Raw genomic sequence first — 13,791 nt, 5'->3', positions numbered from 1 at the left:
AGGTATCAAGGTTCCTTATACCCTGCACAGTTCCAGGGTCAACTGTATATATACAGACATTTCTCTGACTTAAGATAATTTTTACGATTTTATTACATTATTATGGTGAGAAAGCGATATATATTCAATAAACTATAGTTTCAATTTTTATCTTTTCTGGGGCTTGTGATATATGGTACAATATTCTCTCGTATTGCTGGGCAGTGGCAGTGAGCCACAGCTCCCAGTCAGCAACGCCATGACGAAGGAAACAATCAGTACTTTACCATATTTTGTGTTAGATGATTTTGCTCAACTATAACTAATAGAAGTGTTCTGAGAATATTTAAGGCAGGTTCAGCTAAGCTGTGATGTTCAGTAGATTAGGTATATTAAATTAATTTTTGACTTATGATATGTTCAACTTATGATGGGTTTACCAGGACATAACCCCATTGTAAGTTGAGTAGCATCTATAGATGTAGATATTACTAGTTACCTTATCCAATGCACTCATAAAGTGCTGATCACCATTCAAAACAGTGTTGATAAGTTGAACAAATTTACCATGTACTTCCAAAACTGACTCCACAAATAGTGTTGGCATCTAGAAGTGTAAAATACAAAGTACAAAAACACATTTTAAGAAGTTCAAGGATATAATTAGGCTTATTAAATAGTCATTTAATTAAGAGTAAAGTTTTTCACAAGCAAATTAATGTTACACACATATCCTCAAAAAATATTTTTAACTAAAACTGTCTTAAAAATCTAAAATTCTGATGTTGAAATTAACTGTTATTCAGCACCAGAAATGCAGGGCTGTAATTCCCCAGTCAGAAGGACCCACTAAAAACACACTTCTCTCTGGTACTGGAATACTATATTTTAAGGGTACCAAGATACAATCTCTGAACCACAAAGCCTATCACTTTCATAGAGGATTATATAAACAAAAACTGTCTTCAAAGTCACTGAAGGCTGAGAGAGCGAGAGAAAGGGAGGGAGGAAGGAGGGATGTTCAAAAGGTAGTACTGAAAATTGAGACCCCTGGAGCTGGGCAAGTCCCCACATCTCAGAGGGAAGAAATATTTAGTTGTGCAAACGTGAGTTTTCACTCTTAATGGGTATAATTATAAAGTTAGTACCTAAGAACATAAGGAAGGCAGCTAAAATTATGTGAGTCTACTACAAATGCTTTCTCTTGTATTGCTATATTCCAGTCCTTGATACCAAACTTTATGCCTCTATGCCTAATGTCATTTAATACCCCGAATCTGTAAAACTAATAACTGAATAAATAACACAGACTAATAAACATAAAAAATATAAACTAATAGTTTTTCTAAATAGAAAACTTATGTATTACTGTCATAGGACTTAAAATCTAAGATTTGCCATAGACAAATAATCTGCAAATGAAGTTATGAGTATCTAATAACTGCCCCTTGATGATGCTGTCTATACATAGATTACTGCATTACAGATGACAAATAAATATCTCCACTTAGGAAAAAGAACTAACATTTCATGTCATGTTTACTCTATTCATCAAACATCACTAGTGAAAACAAGATGGTCCAACAAGATTTGATGACAGGAATTCACTGACAGGAAAGATGCCTTTTTATAGTCATTTGATTGTCAGGGAACTCTTAAGAAAGATTGGAAATAGGAACATCATAGTCACTATTAGATATTTTAGGTAGTAAGCATATATTTAAGGGAAGATTGTTTTAATCTAAATTTGCTTCCTCGGCTACCAAATTCACAGTATATATAAAGAAAGCAAATTGTGAGTTCTCTATATTACCAATGATTAATTCCATTACCACTACAACTATTAGTGCCAGTTACACAGAAATACAAATATTTAAAAACAGCAAACATATTTCCTCTGAGAGGTTAAGCAACAATTGCTAAATAAACACATCAGTATCTCATTCCATGATTTTCTAATAATTTGATAATTCCAAAATGTATCCAACGAACTCTAGGTTTGGAATATTTTAATAAAGATGTTTAATCTATTCACATGGTAAAACTTTTCTTTCACTGTTTAGGAAAGTAAAAAAAAAAAAAAAAAACCAACTCCATGATAATCTGATTAAGAGAAAATTTTTCCAGTTCCTTATATAACTCACATTTTCCTGAGTAAGATTACTGGTTGCTCTAAGACCCTCATCATGGACATGATTTTGCAGCTCCTGTATCATATGAGGTAAACCAGTGGACACAGCACGAAGTAAGACATACATATTTGCCATGTCTGAGGGGGGAAAAATTTGATTATTAGATTTCTAAATATTTCAAAAATATTTTAAATATATTAGATAATATATGGCTAAAAATACAGAATTATAAAAAAGTATGCAGATAAAGTCCTCCACTCCTATCTCTCAACTACACAGTCCTCCTCCCCCCAGGAAAGCAATATTGTGGTTAATATCTTTTCAAAGCTGTTTCATGCACAGTCAGGCAAATACATATATTCTTCTCTCTGCCCCTTTTTATAAAATAGTGTAGTGTATTTTGCAACTGCAGAATACAGCATTTTCACTCAGATATCTTTTTTCTATCAGTACACTTGAGCATTTCTTCATATTTTACAACTGTATAGCACGCCATTATATATTACAATTACTTAACAATTGATGAAAATTTGTTTTTTCCAATCTCTTGATACTATAATGTTACAATTAAAAGTCCTATATATGGACAAGAATATATATAGTATAAATCCCTAGAAGTGGTATTGCTGTGTCAAAGCTTAATCTTCTAGATCTAAACAGATCTCCCAATAGCAAGAAGTTACCTTGCCAACAGTGTGTTGTTATCAAACATCTGATCTTGCCACTGAGAGGTGAAAAATTATGTCTCAATATAAAGGATTTTATTTTAAACTTTTTATTGAAGTATAATATACAAACAGAAAAATATATAAACCAAGTGTATATATCTCAATGAATTATCACAAGTGAACACAAACACACTCCCTCATGTAATCCCCACCCAGGTGAAAAAAAAAAGACATTACCTACACCTAGAAGACCCTTCACACCTCTTCCCAATCACTACTCCTTTTGCTCTTCTGCAAAGGTAATCACTGTCATAAGTACTAAACCACAGATTAGTTTTGCCTGTTTTGAACTATTTATAAAAAATGGAATCATACAATTCTTTCATGTTTAGCTTCTTTTGTTCTACATGTTAATAAGGTTCATATTATGTATATTGTTTTGTGTAAATGTAATTTGTTCATTTTCACTCTTCTGTTATACTTCATTGTATGAATATACTGTATTTTATCCATTCTACTGTTATGGGACATTTGAGATGTTTCCTGTTTGGCTATTACAAACAATGCTACTATTAACATTTTTGTACATAAGTGCACGCTATTTTGGCAAAGAATTATATATATGGGAGAGGAATGGCTAGATCATAATGTATGCATACATTCAGTTTTAGCAGTTAATGTCAATTTTTAAGTGGCTACATCAATTTATACTCCCAGCTCAGTATATAACAAGTTCCCACTACTCCACAGGCTTCCCAACACTTACTATTATTGTTTTTAGATTTTTTTATTGATTTTTAAAATGAGAAGGAGAGGGAAAGAGAGAAACATCAATGTAAGAGGGAAGATTTATCAGCTGCTTCCTGCATGTCCCCTACTGGGCCCTGGCCAGGAATTGAACCAGCAACCTTTCAGTGCACAGGATGACACCCAACCAACTGAGCCACACCAGCCAGGGCCCAACACTTACCATTTTTAACATTTTAAATTTTGTATCAAAATTTAAGTACTGACAACTTAGTGTGGTTTTAATTTGCATTCCCCTATTTTAATGATATTAACTGCCTTTTTATGTTTATTGGCCATTCGAATATCCTCTCCTCTCCTGTGCCTGTTCAAATTTCTTGACCATTTCATATTTGGACATAAACCTTTTGCAGTCATTGCAAATATATTTTTACCCTATGGCTACCTTTTGATGATCCAAAGTTCTTAATTTTAATGAAGTCCACTTGATCAATTTTTCCTTTGTAGTTAGTGTTTTGTTCTTATTTAAAATATCTGTCCCTGCCCTGGCCGGTTTGGCTCAGCGGATAGAGCGTCGGCCTGCGGTCCAAAGAGACCCGGGTTCGGTTCCCGCTAAGGGCAGGTACCTCGGTTGCAGTTTGTTCCCGGCCCTGGTTGGGTCGTGCGGAGAGGCAGCCACTCGATGTGTCCCTTCATGTCGAAGTTTCTCTCTCTCTCTCTCTCTCCCTCCTACTGTATCTGAACAAAAAATGGAAAAATGTCCTCGGGTGAGGATTAAAAAAAAAAAAAAAAAAAAAATTATCCCTACCTCAAGGTCATGAAGTTAATCTCCTATATTATCTTTTAGAAGTATTATTGTTTTACACTTAGATCAAAACCCTACAATGACTTGATTTCTGTATACGGTGTCTGAGGTAGAGTTCAAATTTCACTTTTTCCAAATGAATATCCAGTGAACTCAGCACTATGTGTTGAAAAGACTATCATCTTTCACCTACTACTATGCAGTGATCCTTCTGTCTCTCTCTTTTTTTAGAGAGAGGAGAAGTGAGAGGGAGAAACATTGATGTAAGAGAGATATATCAATCGTCTGCCTCCTGCACACTCCCTACTGGGCATGTGCCCTGACCGCGAATCAAACTGGAACCTCTCAGTTCATGGTACAACACTCAATTCACTGAACCACACCAGCCAGGCATTGCTCTTTTTGTCTTAAAATCAAGTAATTTTGCTTTCATGGATCCACAGGTCTATTTATCTTTGCACCAATTCCTCACTGTATTAATTACTGTGGTTTTATGATAAGTCATTCTATCCTGCAAAGTCTTCCCATTGTAGCGGTCAACATTGTTATGACTGGTTTTAGTCTAAGAATTTTTAAAAAATTTTTTTAGTTTTGAGCAGACTGCCCTGGACCTATAAATCAATGTTGCTTTCAACAATGTTTAATTTTCTGTATATGTCTGGCACATATCTTGTTAAGTTTATTCCCTGCTATTTGAAAATTCTTAATGCTATTTTCTTTTTCTAAAAAACTTCATTGTTTCATTGCATATCATTAGCATCTCATTGTACTTTTAAAATATGGTTTTATTGATTTGAGAAAGAGAGGAAGGAAGAGGGGGAGAGAGAGAGAGAAACTGCCTCCTTCACATCCCCTACTGGAGATCAAGCCCACAACCTGGGCATGTGTCCTAACTGGGAATCGAACTGGGGCCTTTTGGTGCATGGGATGACACTCAACCAACCGAGCCATAATTAATTATTTCAAACTAGAATTAATTAATTAAAACTATAAGAGAAAGTTTATTTAGAAAGTTACAGAGGTAGCCAGGCCAGCGTGGCTCAGTGGTTGAGCGTCAACACATGCACTAAGAGGTCACTGGTTTGATTCCAGGTCAGGGCACGTGCCCAAGGTTGTGGGCCAAATCCCCAATGTGGAACATGCAAGAGGCAACCAATCGATGTTCTCTCTCATCAATGTTTCTATCTCTCACTCTCCCTTCCTCTTTCTCTAAACAATAAAGAAAACAAATTTTATTTTTACAAAAAGAAAGTAAGTCACAGAGGTAGAAGTGAGCTGTAAAAGAAATGGGCTCAGGGAACAAGTTACAGAAGCAAAAGAAGAGCTATAAGCTTAGGAGAAAGAGAAAGGGTCCTTATAGCCAGGAAAATGCACCTGGGGGACAGGCACAGGAATGCTCCATAGAGAGAGCTGCTGTATTTTTATTTTGTATTTAACCTATTTTGAATGAGATCACACATCTCCATATATTTAAAATCCATCTATATTTCCTTTTCATATTCTTTGCTTTTTTCCTACTGTTATTAGAACTCTTAATGTATTATGGAAATTAACCCTTGTGATACATAAAAATGTGCAAACATATTTTCTTAGGGTTTGTTTTGTTTTGTTTAGAATATACTTTGAGAATATACTTTTCCAAAGTAGTCTTTTAAAATAAATTATTAATAAGGCATATCAAATATTTTAGAGACTATAACTAAAATATACTTGAAATCTAAGGTAACGTGAAGATTATGTAAAAAGTAGTTTATAATTTAATTTTTATTTATTTATATTTCGTATCACTTACCATTTTTTTTCTCTTGTCGAATGATATTATGACATTCTGCATGTAAGAACTGTAAGTGGTCTGCTACCATTCGTTGCTGACATTCATGAATCACTTTAGTATATGAACTTGGATGCAAGTATTTTCGACATCGAATTTCTTCATCTTTTAATCTACCTAAAACCTTTAGAAATATATTGTTATAGTGATACACTACCATGAGAAAAAAATTGTAATATATCAGTAAGTAACCTAGGTAGCTTAATTTTAATGGATTGATTAAACATGGCCAGGTAATGAGTAAGGATTACATAACCAATTTAAACCCACATTCCATAAATCATTTCAAATTTTATGTAAGCTACTGGCTGTCACCTACATTTCACCACAGTCTTATGAAAAAGAACTAAAATGGTCTACATTTTGTCTTCTTACTGACCCTGATCATCCTATTATGCAACAGGAAAAGTGAGTAAAGATTATTAAAAACCAAAACAGGTGGTCACTTTATAAATATTTAATTAGTAATCTAAAAAATAATTTACATTAACTCAATCAAGTAGATTAATCTAGTTATTTTATTTTGGTTCCTCATGAATGGTATGTACATTAAATAGCTAACTATCACAGTAAAGATGTCATTAAAATTTTTCAAAGTCAAAATATATTTAGTCATAGTTAATATGGCAATCAAGACCTTTATTAAAGCTTCTTCTATATAAAAAGCACTGAACTACAAACAATATACTTTTTAATATTAGCAAGAACTAATAAAGATAATAGAGAATTGGGCTACATTTGCAATGAAAATCATGCCAGCACAGCACATGAACATATAAATGTACAGGCTTTGAAAATATTCTGTTATGTAAAGTTATATAACTAGAGTTTCTGAACTGTTCCAAGAAAACTATGTGTATTTAAGCCTTTGGGAAGTAATGCTAAGTTTGCCTGAGCATAAGAAGGTGATGTTGGAGGGGAAATAACACATCATTTCTGGATACCTCTCAGATATCTTTCGATGAAAATGAGGCTCAAGACTGAGAGACACAGTCCTATCTTTCCCACTGTACTACCCTGTGTGTGGGGCCAGGAGTTCAGGGCAAAGTCACAGAAACCAAAGGTGGGGTCTAGAGCAAAAGGTATTCACTACATATTTATTTCATCAACTAAAAAAATCATTTTAGTCAACGAGTTTTTCTTTTAAAATAAAAATAGTTTTTACACAGAGGGAAGATAGCCATGTGAAGACAGACAAACACCCCAATAAATTCAATTTAAAAATTAATTAAAATAAAAATAGCTCTTAAAAGAATTATGCCTTTTAGTCATTTATAGCATACTATAAGTGACTTTAGTCTGTTTATGGATTAACTAAAAGCAATAGGAATTAGAGTGCAGGACTAAGGGAGGTGAGGGACTATGAGAAAAAGAAAAAATAAACAATTATAACTAGGTGGGGGTGGGGCTGAGGTGCATATCAAGAAGGTAGACAAGGCTGGAGTGTATAGATGGCTTCATATAGCTATAAAACCACGGTAGCTGGGGGAAAGGGCCAAAATTAGAGGAAAGATACAGAAAAGGAAGAAGAAAGGCTACATTATTTAGTCTGTTAACTAAATGAACTGCTCTTATAAACACTATTTTCCAAACATAATTTCCAATGTTCTTCCTTTTAACAGTTTGAGATATAATTTACATATCATATGATTCAACCATGCAAAGTATACAATTCAATGGTTTTTGGTATATTACATTACTAGTGTTTTGAAACGTGATACAATATACATAACATAATACTTGCCGTTCTAACCATTTTTAAATCTATAATTCAGTGGCATTAATTATAATCACAATGTACAGCTGTTTATTTCCGAAATTTTTTCATTACACCAAACAAAAACTCTGTAAACATTAAGCAATAATTCCCTATACTCCCCTAATAACTTCTAATCTACTTTCTTGTCTCTAAGAATTTGCCTATTCTAGATATTTCATATAAGTGTAACCACTCAATATTTTTGCCAATGGCCTATTTTTGAGAGCCAGATATAATGAGGAGTATATGTATCACTTATCGCTGTGAGTACTTTTCATGATTGGATCTTTAACAAGTCTAGATGCAAAAAAGATAAAGAGCTACAAACTACTGACTCAGTGTAACCTGCACTTCATAGATGAAGAAAAATGTCCCATATGACTTACTCAACGTCCCAGAGCTAATGAGTGACAACAGCAGGAAGAGAAGAAATTAAACAGTTCAGACTTCTTGCCCTGGGCTTTATGAAATACATAACAGCTTATCAGTAAGTAATGATATTTCTTGACCTATGTCCTATGGAGACATACTATAGCTATTCTACTTACATTTACCTTTCTTGGCTAAACTAACAAAAATCATCTTACAATAAAATGCTTAAAATTTAACAATGCAGCCCTGGCCGGTTTGGCTCAGCGGTTAAGAGAGTCGGCCTGTGGTCCAGAGAGACCTGGGTTCAGTTCCCACTAAGGGCACATACCCCGGTTGCCATTTGTCCCCAGCCCTGGTTGGGTCGTGCAGGTGGCAACCACTCGATGTGTCCCTTTCACGTCGATGTTTCTCTCTCTCCCTCCCACTCTATCTGAACAAAATATGGAAGAATGTCCTCGGGTGAGGATTAAAAAAAAAAAAAATCTAACAATACAGATGAAATAAACCTCATTAAAATTTCTAATATATCTTGTATGATGACTGAATTTATACTATGATTATTCTTTTACTGAGAAAATATACATGGAATTTGAAATATGGTAATGAATGTGTGTGTTGGTTTAAAGATTAATTAAAATTTCTTGTGGAGAAAGTAAAATTTTTTCAACCTTCCAAAAACTTAACAGACCAGAAGAGTGATTTATCCAAATAGCTGCATAATTATGTTTTTTCTTATTTTTCTTCCATTTAAAGGAAGGTAAAAACCTAAACATCTAGCACCTATACTTATCCTAGTCCTTAAACATATCCACTAAGAATAAAATATAGATTTTACCTAGAATGTGAATACATATTAATTTTAAAGTCAGGCAAATCATTTTAAAGTCAAGCAAATCAAGCAATCAGGATTTATCAAAAAGCACCAATCTTGATAAAAATCAGAACAGCACTTTTTCTCATGGAATATGCTACAGTAAGAAAAATTATTTATCAATATGTATTATACATTAACTATATAACTCAGAGTAATGACCAAACTTTTTTCACCAAAAAAAAAATATATATATATATAAACTAAGAAAACTGTTACATAAAACTATGCCTAATATACAATAGATGGTATATTTAATGTTTTCTTTCTTACCTTTTCCATATACTGTGAGCAGTTTGATTCTTGTAATAAATTTGAAGCTTCTTGTTTGTAATACTCTCCTGTTTCAGTCAGAAAGGGAGACTCAAAGATTTCCTGATAAAACTAAATAAATCAATTAAAATCATATTGAAAAAATTAAAACAAGTAATTTAAGAAATTAAAGGTCTGATTATTCATGTTTTTAAAGGAGGCGTTTTACCTTTAAGGGGAATTTTTTCTTATACTGTTCAACATGAACAAAGGAGTTAATAACCCCATGGATTACTTTCTGGTTTGGGTCTTCTCCACCACGATCACTAAAAGAAGGTGTAACACAAAATATTCTTGAGAACACAAATTAGCTATGGAAATACCAAAGTATGCCAAAATATGACTGCATATAACAGCTGAATTAATATGTGATATTTAATAAACATATTAGATGTCATTTCAATAAAAGCCTTGATTATAAAATTAAATATACTCTGTTGATACTAAAATGATACATTAATTTTAGACTAGATATGAGTCCATCAATTCAAGACTTTAATACTGGTGGTTAAAAATATTTGAATTTCACTCACCATAAACACTTATAATAAGATATGGTCTAAGAAATTCAGTCTTTGAACCATCAAGTATGCCTATAGTCATTTGATGGTACACATCCCTCAGAGGTACACTCTATAGAACATATCACTCACTGAACATATCACTCATTGAAATAGCTGTGTTTTCTCTCTAAGAGCTTTACTAGAGCCACTGAGTTGCTTTCCACTCAAGCACAAAGATATTTGTCCATTTAGAAGTTCAGTGAGATGTTTTAGTATTTCTATATTCCTTTACAATGGCAAAGGGTCTATAATCATCTCAATTATTCACCTGACATTTGATAAGTTCCTAATCAGTCAAGGCACTACTGCAATGTAAGTCTTAATCATAACTTTAAAAATGTAAGTGAATATTAGCCTTTCTGAAATAGGGAAATGAAATATAAAAAATGTTTGCCTAAAGCCACAGTAAAACAGTCTGGCACTAAGTTGGGAGTTTCTGACTCTAGTACTAATGCTTAGTTTAAACCATTATATATTCAAAAGTTTACCTTATACTGGCAATCTTCCACCTCACTTTAAAAAGTTGTTGTTTTTCTTTAAATTAATAATTATTTTACAAAAACAGCAACAGAAAATGTATCACTATCACTCCCTAATAAACGCTTTTTGTTCTTTGTAGTAGGATATAAAGATTTTCTAACATTAAGAAAAGTATTAAGGCAATTACCTTTGTATATTAGTGTCCCTCCCTGCCTCTGCATCCATCTAATCCTCTTTCATTCTTCCTTTAATTATGTGGATATTCCAGGAAAAGTTTTTGTACATGAATTAAAATGGCTATAGTAATTCTATCAGTCATAGAATCCTACATACAAAGTCTACATTTTGATATTACTAATAAGGACAATAAGGTAACACAGTGAGCTCATTTCTTTTGTTCACCATCGTTAGTTCCCTTAGGCCCAAAGGAAATCTGGTGAAATAATGATCTAACCTATCTTATCTATTTGGAAGATATCACCATTTTTCCCCCTTTTAACTTTGCCTACGACCAAAATGAAAATCAATCAAGAATGAGACATATCTGAATATTTGGAAAATCAGGTTACCTAAAATTCTTTTCATGACCAAATTCTATTGTCCCTGTTCAGCACCTAGAAAACTTCCACTCCTACTATTCTCAGCACTCTTGACATTTGATTCTGATCTCAAAATGCCCAGATAAGCTGGATTCAGATAAGGTAATGCCTAGAAAAAACATTGATATTCCTAGTCTTAACAACTGAGTTGTCCTCCCTATAAGAATAATATCTGGCCCTGGCCAGTTTGACTCAGCGGTTAGAGTGTCGGCCCTGCGGTACAGAGAGACCCGGGTTTGGTTCCCGCTGGGGGCATGTGCCTCGGTTGCAGTTTGTCCCCAGCCCTGGTTGGGTCATGCGGGTGGCAGCCACTCGATGTGTCCCTTTCATGTCGATGTTTCTCTCTCTTCCTCTCTCTCCCTCCCGCTCTATCTGAATAAAAAAAACTGGAAAGTGTGTCCTCGGGTGAGGATTAAAAAAAAAAAAAAAAAAAGAATAATATCTGAACTCAATCATTATAAATATATTTCGTTTCTATTAGGCTGACAATTAATGAAAAATAAACGAAATTATGCTGACTAAATTGGTCATCCGAATAAAATCTGGTCTCATCTAAGAGCAGTGGTCCCAAGAAATGAACCTTTAGAATAGAAAATGAAGAATTTTGAGCCCTGGTCAAATAATTCAGTTGGTTAGAGCATCATCTGAATATGCCAAAGTTGTGGGTTCAACCCCCACCCAGGGCACATACAAGAATCAACCAATGAGACTTCTGGTCAAGATGGCGGCGTAGGGAAATGCTTTCTTGCCTCCTCCCACAACCACATCAAAGTTACAACTAAACTACAGAACAACCATCATTCAAAATCGCCTGAAATCAAGTTGAATAAAAGTCCTATAACTACGAAATTAAAGGAGCAGCCACATCGAGACTGATAGGAAGGGCAGAGGCACGACGAGCTGGTCACACACCCATGTGTGGCAGAAAAAAATTAGGACACCTCAGCTGGGAAGGTCCTCCCTTAGGACTGAGGGGTCCCCGTCCCACACCAGGTGCCCAGCTCAGGGTTCCAGTGCCAGGCAGAAAAGTCCCCATAACTTCTAGCTAGAAAAACCAGCGGAAACTGAGGCTGAGGCAGCTGGAGCCCAGGCAGCTCCTCTTAAAGGGTTGAAGCACGGACTTACTCGGACTCACACCCTCCAGGCCCCAGCATAGGAGAAGCAGCTTAACAGGCACCATAGACATATGGGGAAGAACTGAGTTGTTTGGCATTGGAGCGAGGGCTAGAAAGGTGGCTTTCTCCTGGACAGACATGCTATCAGAGGCTTCTGTTACTTTGGTGAGTCCTTCCCCGGGGCAGCAGACAACCACCACATCTGGGACTCCAGCAACCTGGCTCAAACTGTTAGCCCCACCCTGGTGATTCCCTGAGGCCCCACCCCACCCAACTTCCAGGCCCACCCAAGCTGTTGCCAGTTGCTTTACCACAGGATTGGCCTGCCTTGGATCAGGTTTTCCTAAATTCCTTCAAACAAGCAGCATCTGGTCTCAGATAGCCCCATACCTCTCGTTAAGTAATGCATAGAAACAAACACAGGGAGGCAGCCAAAATAGGAGACAAAGAAACAGGTTCCAAATGAAAGAACAGAACAAAATTTCAGGAAAAGAACTAAGGGAAATAGAGATAAGCAACCTAACAGGTGCAGAGTTCAAAACACTGCTTATAAGGATGCTCAATGGACTTAATGAGAACCTCAACGGACTCAGTGTGGGCCTCAAGAGCATAAAAAAGGAGCAGTCAAAAATGAAGGTGGGCCCTGGCCGGTTTGGCTCAGCGGTTAAAGCATCGGCCTGCGGTCCTGAGAGACCCGGGTTCGGTTCCCGCTAAGGGCATGTACCTCGGTTGCAGTTTGTCCCCGGCTCTGGTCAGTCGTGCGGGTGGCAGTCACTCAATGTGTCCCTTTCACATCGATGTTTCTCTCTCTCTCTCTGGTTCTCTCTCTCCCTCCCACTCTACCTGAACAAAAAATGGAAAAAAAAAATGTCCTCGAGTGAGGATTAAAAAAAAAAAAAAAAAAAAAAATGAAGGTGGCACTAACTGAAATAAAGAATAATTTACACAGATTCAATAGTAGAGTAGGTAAATCCAAGAAGCAAACCATCGATTTGGAATATAAGGAAGCAAAAAACACCCAATTAGAACAGCAAAAAGAAAAAAGAATCCAAAAAAATGAGGATAGTGTAAGGAGCCTCCGGGACAACTTCAAGCGTGCCAACATTCACATCTTGGGAGTGCCAGGAGGAGAAGAGAGAAAACAAGAAATCGACAACCTATTTGAAACAATAATGACAGAAAACTTCCCTAACTTGGTGAAGGAAACAGACATACACGTCCAGGAAGCACAGACAGTCCCAAACAAGATGAACCCCAAAAGGCCCACACCAAGACACATCATCATCAAAATGCAAAAGGTTCAAGGCAAAGAGATAATCTTTGTTTGTTTGTTTTTTTTAATCCTCACCCGAGGACACTTTTCCACTTTTTGTACAGATAGAGTGGGAGGGAGAGAGAGAGAAACATCGACGTGAAAGGGACACATCGAGTGGCTGCCACCCGCACAACCAACCAGGGCCGGGGACAAACTGCAACCGAGGTACATGCCCTTAGCGGGAACCGAACCTGGGTCTCTCCGGACCGCAGGCTGATGCTCTAACCGCTGAGCCAAACCGGC

At 35.7% G+C, this 13,791-nt stretch overlaps 1 protein-coding gene across 2 annotated transcripts in view; it reads right to left on the bottom strand.

The window, feature by feature from the left end:
* Positions 1 to 13,791, bottom strand: part of CUL2 (cullin 2) — a 135,031-nt gene that overhangs the window by 34,485 nt on the left and 86,755 nt on the right. For both annotated transcript variants that reach the window (XM_036259174.1, XM_036259181.1), the window contains exons 7-11: positions 9,646 to 9,742; positions 9,438 to 9,548; positions 6,124 to 6,286; positions 2,124 to 2,248; positions 479 to 586 (exon numbers count right to left, since the gene is read on the bottom strand). In XM_036259174.1, the coding sequence (XP_036115067.1) occupies positions 479 to 586; positions 2,124 to 2,248; positions 6,124 to 6,286; positions 9,438 to 9,548; positions 9,646 to 9,742 (604 nt within the window). The remainder of the gene's footprint in view (positions 1 to 478; positions 587 to 2,123; positions 2,249 to 6,123; positions 6,287 to 9,437; positions 9,549 to 9,645; positions 9,743 to 13,791) is intronic.

This window comes from Molossus molossus, unplaced genomic scaffold, assembly GCF_014108415.1.
Source record: "Molossus molossus isolate mMolMol1 unplaced genomic scaffold, mMolMol1.p scaffold_m16_p_1, whole genome shotgun sequence".
Taxonomy (NCBI): Eukaryota; Metazoa; Chordata; class Mammalia; order Chiroptera; family Molossidae; genus Molossus; species Molossus molossus.
The sequence above is the reverse complement of the archived record's forward strand: the minus strand, read 5'-3'. Positions and strand labels throughout refer to the sequence as shown.